The 8,052-nt window shown below is 38.4% G+C and overlaps 1 protein-coding gene across 1 annotated transcript in view; it reads right to left on the bottom strand.

Annotated features, from left to right (window-relative positions):
- Positions 1-4,029: 4,029 nt before the first annotated feature.
- The window catches only part of LOC135081186 (head-specific guanylate cyclase), a 141,841-nt gene continuing 137,818 nt past the window's right edge, over positions 4,030-8,052 (bottom strand). The window contains exon 15 of the mRNA XM_063975931.1: positions 4,030-4,516. Within this exon, the coding sequence (XP_063832001.1) occupies positions 4,430-4,516 (87 nt within the window). The 3' untranslated portion in view covers positions 4,030-4,429. The remainder of the gene's footprint in view (positions 4,517-8,052) is intronic.

Here is an 8,052-nt window from a genome sequence, read left to right as displayed (position 1 = left end):
AGTCTATATTTTTAAGACTTAAACAATCGAGCATGAGCTGAGTTGGTCGTTTTGTTTTTTAAGCTGTCATCTATTATAATAACTGGTAATTATTCTATAAGTATCATAGTTTGCTGTAAGCACATTAACTACTTTAGAACGTACGCTTTTTCGTGAATATCGTTCAGATCTTATTCTAGATAAATGCACTAAACTACGCATGACTTATGTTTTAAATTACAATTTTTATTAGGTAATGAATCAATTTATGACTAAATTTTATGATAATAAATGAGAAAAGTCATGTAACACAGTTTAACGATTCAAAAATGTAAGGAGCGGTTTTTTTTTTCAAATTAATGTCCAAGTTATTTTTTATCTTTCAAAACTCTACATTTTTGTGAATTTTATTTCATAAAAAGAAGGAATGTCTGAAAAAGAAATATAATATTATGTTCTTTACTTTATTCCTTTAAGTTATAGTCCAGTCAATGAATGCCTTAACGACGGTGTAGAGAGAAATCCGTGGAACACAATTTCTGACCTCGGGAATTTATTTAGCCTAGTTAGGTGGTGAACATAGCAAAAGTCCCCGTCCTTAGCCCTTGAGCCGGCGGGGAGAGGGGGGTTTAAAGGTACCACTTTTAGGTTTTTCGCTTAATCCTCGGAAACTATGCGTCCTAGTGACATGACTACTATGAACCAAAAAAAAACTTATTCAATTTGCTACAGGTGAGACACTCAAGTTTTTCTATATCTTGTATAGTTTTTGCGGCATCTGCTCTAGAAGCTCTGTAAAATTGGAAATTTTATTGTTGTCTTACATGTTCCTTTCAGGAGAAAATCGACTAAATCAACATTGAGCAAACACTATAGACATGCGGGAGCATGTTAAGCCTAGTTCCATGGAGGGGACTGCACCGTGCGTATATTTAGACGAACCAATTAGAGCCACTTTTGACTCCTCATCATTCAAAAACTACTGTGCATTAACACTTCAAATTTGGCTCATGTATTGAGACTTGCAAGATATACATCAGCTTCAAATTTCATAAATATACCTCAAACGGTTATTTAGGTATTGACGTTCAAAAATCGATATTTAGAGCACTAAAATCTATCTATCACATGTAAAATGTTAAAATTTACTGGTTTTTTATTTATTCCTTTGTATTTACATAACTACCTTTCTGGATGCCAAATTTGAACCTTCGAGGTCATCTGGAAGTGGTTAGAATTTGGTCTATAGGTCAGACATGTAGATTTTTGGACGTCAATATCTAAAGAACCGTTTGAGGCATATTTATGAAATTTGAAGCTGATGTATATCTTGCAAGTCTCAACACATGAGCCAAATTTGAAGTGTTAATGCACAGTAGTTTTTGAGTGATGAGGAGTCAAAAGTGGCTCAAAGTGATTCGTCTAAATATACGCACGGTGTAGTCCCCTCGCAGGAACTAGGCTTAACATGCTCCCGCATGTCTAGAATGATTGCTCAATGTTGATTTAGTCGATATTCTCCTGATGGGAACATGTAAGACAAAAATAAAATTTCCAATATTACAGACCTTCTAGAGCAGATGCCGCGAAAACTATACAATTTATAGAAAAACTTGTCTATCTCACCTGTAGCAAATTGAATATGCTTTTTTTGGTTCAAAGTAGTCATGTCACTAGGACGCATAGTTTCCGAGGATTAAGCGAAAAACCGAAAAGTGGCACCTTTAAACCCCCCTCTCCCCGCCGGCTCAAGGGCTAAGGGCGGGGACTTTTGCTATGTTCACCTCCTAACTAGTCTAAATAAAGTCCTGAAGTCAGAAATTGTGTTCTACAGTTTTCCATCTATAATGCTTTATTGACTGGACTATTATTTATATTATTCTAAGCTATGATAGTAGCGATTTTCCGTTTTACTTTGGAAATGATAAAGTAACTTGCTATATGTTTATAATATAGAGAAATAGGTGGATTTTCCTTTCTGTTGAGTAGTTATTACAGTAAAGGAAGATATTATTGGCTTAAAACAGGTTTTTAAAAATTCTGTTACTACTTATTTATTTGTCGAAAGATTAATTTGAATGTGTGAGTTTTTAACCAGTTACTTTATTCTTTCCACGAAGCAAATCCGTTCAAAATCACCACTTTTAACATTAAATTTAACTACGGCATTTTGCGTTTAATAGCTATGTAAGTCGTAATTATCCCAGATCCAACGTTATGTACATTTCCTTAAACCGACATTGTAAAGCTTCACATAGATCACTATAAAATTACCTAAAACAGTTTACATCAGAATTGGTACTTTTATGTACAAAAGACACGAGTCACAATTACTAAGAAGAACATTATAGTGTCCAGAGTTATATCTTATGAGATTTTTGTAACGACATCTATATTTTAAAGGTAAACCTGTAACCTTATTGTTTAATTTTTTGGTACCAAATAAATGTTTTTTCTTTATTTCTTTCTTTCTTTCAAAAGTTCTCGATTGGCGACCACGGGCTGGAAGACGTAGCGTGGGCAGGCCTCCTACTAGGTGGACCGACGATCTGGTAAAGGTCGCGGGAAGAGCCTGGATGCGGGCAGCGCAGGACCGTGCATTGTGGAAAACCTTGGAGGAGGAGGTCTTTGTCCAGCAGTGGACGTCATTTGGCTGAGACGAACGAACGAACGAAACCTGTTAGAACTAAGAGCTGGTAAGATGACGCGTTTTTACTCGCGAGTTTCGGATCGCACGATTGTGATGTAAGGTACTAGAGGTTCATAAATTCTGTCTCATGTAGTCGCGCGTTTTGCCTAAGAACCTCGATAGTGCGTTTCTAATCGCACGATTGTGAGGTATAGAGGTTCATAATATATTGTGACCACATGCATTCGCGCGATTGGCTTCAAAACGCGTATAAAATGCCTTATCTGGACCAGCTCTTATTTATTCTTGATTTAATCGTAGTTCAAATTGGGTCAGCCACAGCTTTGAGAAAACCGCAGTATGGCTATAAAAATATAGGTCAGTACTTAGGTTTATTAATGAACAGGATTTTAATTAGGCTAAGCTGAGTACACGGTTGTTTGGAATTGAAGGCTTGATTCTGCTGCCCATTAACAAACATCAGTATGTTTTGAAATAGAAGTTTACAACTTTCACAATTTATTAGGATAGTGAATAAAGTATCCGACGTAAGGCCTCAGCCTCGAACTTAGCGGGCAGCGGGGCGGGAGCGGCGGCGGCGCTGGAGCGGGGCGGGCAACGCAGACCCGTTCTCGAAACAAGCGGGCAGCTCGCGCGGCGCTTTAGCGGCGAAGTGTTGTGTTCGGGGTTGTGTTGTCGAGATATTTGTTTTTATTCGCAAACGAAATGTCTGAACAACGGCGACAATTTTATTTGGATTCAAATTTATTCCTAACGCTCGATTTATTGTGGGCAAAAGAAGGAGTGCGCTGCCCGCTCGTTGCCCGCTCCCTCGCCGCTGCCCGCTCGTTGCCCGCTGCCGCCCCGCTGCCGCGCCGCTGTTTTCGAGAACCGGTCTATTTGATTTTACGCATAAGATCCTGCCGCTCCCGCGCCGCCGCCGCCGCCGCCCCGCTGCCCGCTAAGTTCGAGGCTGAGGCCTAAGCGGTCAACGCTACGTGACGCGACACTACACTACGCTACGCGACACAACGCTACGTTGTGCAAATTAGAATATTATCTTCGAGTCTCATAGCAGACTGATTCGTAGACCGCAAGCTAAGAATATTGTAGCGTAGATTTTATAATATGTCACACTAGACCAGACACGTTGTGTCGCGTTACGTTGTCGCTGACGTAAAATACTGTGTAAGATACAAGGCTAAGAACTCACTGCGCGATTTTCACCCGCCCCGCGGCGGTTGCGGGCCCGCAGCTACTGTAGAATGCAGATACGTCTTATGTAAAAACTAATGCACAACTCACGACGCGGTTTTCGCCCGCAGCGGGCGCGGTTGTAATCGGGTCCCGCTCGGCGGTTTCCACCCGATCGGCGGGCGACCATTTTGTACCAGTGACTTAGCACGCGGCGGCAGATTTAAAATTACGCCGTGAGTTCTTAGAATAACCGCGCAAATAGCCGCTCCCGTGAGTTTTCAAATAAAACCGCAATTCCACAACCGCCGCGGGCGCGGGTGAAAATCGCGCCGTGTGTTCTTAGCCTAAGTAAAAATCGTGTATCACAATACCTCAACCTTTATAGGATCACAACGAAGGCGGCAGCCTCTGACAAACGACAACAAACACCCATAGGTCTTATTCAAATGATGTACAAAAGAAAAGCGGCTCTCAACTCTTAAGAGTATTAAACTTCGAAAAACATTTTTACATTAAATATTTTGATGAACAAAGTTTCTAAATAAACAGTTTATAAAGCAATTAAGATAAGTATTTACAATGTTAACAGGATTTCTTGGAATTCGGAGTTTGAAGAGTTTTTTACTAAGTTGGCTCCTCTGTTTCTTCTTCTGTCAATGGTTTTTGTTGGCCGATCGCGAAATCCCGTAGCGCGTCTTCGATGTGTTTTACCTGTCAATAGAAATATATTACTTTTCTTCGAACTCGTTCCGATGTAAAACTTCATCTCGCCAGAGAATTTATTTCGGATGAAGTTTCTATCCGAATTGGCAGATATAAAATTTTGGCTTTGAAACTTTGTTGGGTTTCAGTTCTGCGGATTGGGAAGCTTAATCGATTGGATCTTGATCTGTGTAATAATATTAGGTCAGTAAGTGCTAATATAAATCATGAGGGAACCTATACAATATGTTAGGTACCTACAGATAACAGCACATTCAGACTATGTATATTATGATTACGATGCTTTGTCTGCACTTTAGTACAGTCAGCGTTAAATAGTTCGTGATACCACAGAATAATAATAAGTACCTACTACGTACAGAAGTTTTACTTCTCGAAGGTATTTAAAAAAATGTATGCTCAATGTCATTAACAATATGGTGTAATTTAGCCTGTCTCAAGAGTCAAGCACCATTTTGTTGACAAACGTCAGTGATCGGCACTGTGCCGAAGCTATAGGGCTGACTTCGGTAAAATTATGTGACAAGAGGTGCCAAACTGCGGAAAATGGCGGAGGAAATACATGATTTAGCATGAATTATCATGAATAATATTAACTACTTATTTACCTCTCAGTGTCTTGAGGCAACTTAAAAAAGTACATTTTGTGTTTTTATTATGATTTAGGCAGTTAGATACTGCACATTTCTTTATTTTCTTCCGTCATACCTACACAAGAATACGCGTGCGTGAGTCAATGTTCGCTCGTATGTGAGGCCTTGTCGAATAGTATCCTGTAGGTGGGCCATCGTGCGTGTTTTGTTTTCGATGTAAACTCGCGGAGATGAACAGGCCTGGTGATACCCAAAGTGGCCAAAAAGTGGACAACGCAACCTTATTCCAACTGTAACAAAGACGTTTTGCAAGCTTTTTGGTTACTTTGGGTACCACGAACTATTTGACGCTGACGGTACCTGAGATTTGTAAGTATTTAGTTTATCTATTCCCAGTTGCAGAACGTATAATACTCATATAGCTCGAGCATGAAGCAGGTCGCAAATGCAAAACTTAAATGTCAGTATATACGAGTAGGTAATTAAAAAACTTAAATGTCAATATAGTCAGTCACAGGTATATTTTTCCTGCAAAGTAATCCTTATTGAAACTACATAAGCTGTATTTTATTTATTTATTTATTTATTTATTTATTTATTTATTTGGAAACTCAACAGCTTGGTCGACAATTTACATGTTACAGAGTAGTACATTATATATATAACTCTAGCCAATTACAGAGTCTCACAGCTAATTTAAGTGTGTAGGAACAACAGAATAAATAATGTAATTTGTTATTTTAGTTACAAAAATAAACAATAATGCAGATAAAAAAAAGCAAAAATAAAACAAGATGTGCTGGCTGGCGCATGGCGAGGATAGAAAGCTCCTAGACAACAGGAAATACAAAGACGAAGGTGTGATGTTTGGATTTCAGAATAAAAGGATAAAAGAAAAAAAAAAATCTGTTCAATTGTGTCATAATTATGTCATATCCAACTCATACAATGGTAATGATTAGGTTTCATCCATATCCATGTATGCCTGAACTATTTGCTGTTTTAATGAGCCCTTTGAGAGATTAAATAAATCTATTTCACTATGATTATTGTTATAGGTACTAAGCAAACGAGACATAACACAGTTCTTGGCATAGTTAGTGCGGTGCAAAGGCACATTGAACAAAGGAGTCTTGGCCGTGCGATACTTGGGGGTACGGAACTGAATTTGTTCAAGTAAAATAGGGTTATTAATATTACTATTTACAATATCATGTAGTAAAGACATGTCTAGTAACTCACGCCGAGATTTAAGAGGCATGAGTGAGTAGTGACGACAGTCGTCCTCGTAAGATACGCTATGCCTGTGGGTCTTGTAGTTAAGGTGCTTTACAAAAAGTTTTTGGATTCTCTCAATTCTGTCTATGTATTTATTGTATTGAGGAGACCATATGGCACTTGCGTATTCAAGGATACTTCGACAGTAAGCGTAGTAAACCACTTTCAAACTATGGATGTTTCTAAATGGCTTGCAAGATCTCATTAGAAAGCCTAAGTTGCGGTAAGCCTGCTTTGTGATGTGGTCAATATGTTCGGACAAGAGCATTTTAGAGTCCAACCAGACTCCCAGGTCTCTCACTATCTTGGTCCTCTCAATGATCGTGTTGTTAAAATTATACGGATAATTAATTATTGTGTTTTTACGACTAAAGCTTAAACATTGACATTTTTTTATGTTTACCTTAATATTATTCATCTTGTAATACGTATAAAGAGAGTTAAGATCATGTTGAATAAGTTCACAGTCTAGAGTAGAATTAATTTTCATATATATTTTCTTATCGTCAGCATATAACAAATGTTTAGAGTATTTAAAACATCTGTGGATGTCGTATATATAAGCACAATAAAAGAGAGGACCAAGGTGAGATCCCTGAGGAACCCCGGATGGAATATTTATGAAGTCTGATTTGTATCCCCCCACGACCACTGCTTGAGAACGGTTAGTTAGATAGGACTCAACCCATCTCAACAGATTCCCTCGTATACCGAGTGTATATAGTTTGTTGATCAGGATGACGTGATCGACACGATCGAAAGCTTTTTCGAAATCGGTGTAGATCACGTCAACCTGCCCTCCCCCTTCCATTTCACATAGAACGTAATTTGTAAACTCAGCTAGGTTAGTGACAGTGGATTTTTTCTTTAAAAAGCCATGTTGATGAGTGGATATGGAGTTGCTGATGATGGGGTAAATACTTTCAAATACAGCTTTTTCAAGTAATTTACTAAGAGTGTTAAGGATAGAGATCGGCCTATAGTTTTGTATTTGTAATTTAGACCCCTTCTTATGCACTGGAATTACGAAGGCTTTTTTCCAGATAGTGGGACAAATACACTCCCTTATTGATCGGTTAAATAACAGGGTTATAGGAAAAGCCAATGATTCAGCACAGTTTCTTAAGAAGATAGGTGGTACATCATCACAACCTGGCCCCTTGGAAGCGTCTAGCCTTTCCAACAGCCCCACCACTCTTTCATGCTGAATGTCGATATTAGTTATAATATCTCCTGTAATCTCATCGCCATTATCTAAATTATTAAGGATGACATTATCTTGGGGATTAGAGAACATGTTATGAAAGTAGTTATTAAAGGCATCACAAATAACATTGCCATCGGTCAAGGTCTCCCCGTCATGAATAAAATGGTTAGGGTGTTGCGAGCCTCCTCTCTTTGATTTTATATAAGACCAAAACGCTTTAGGACCTTTACACATTCCATTTTCTATAGTAGCAATGTACTTCCTGAAGCAGGCATCTTGCAACAATCGTACACGTTGTCTGAGTATCGCAAATTCATTATAATCGCGAGGGTTGTTAAACCGTTTCCATTTCTTGTGAATTTTGCTTTTTTCTTTGATAATTTTCTTCAATGGATTACTATACCAAATTGGATATCTATTGCTATTAGTACTCACTTCAGAAACAG

The sequence above is a fragment of the Ostrinia nubilalis genome, chromosome 19, assembly GCF_963855985.1.
Source record: "Ostrinia nubilalis chromosome 19, ilOstNubi1.1, whole genome shotgun sequence".
In the NCBI taxonomy this organism is placed as follows: domain Eukaryota; kingdom Metazoa; phylum Arthropoda; class Insecta; order Lepidoptera; family Crambidae; genus Ostrinia; species Ostrinia nubilalis.
The sequence above is the reverse complement of the archived record's forward strand: the minus strand, read 5'-3'. Positions and strand labels throughout refer to the sequence as shown.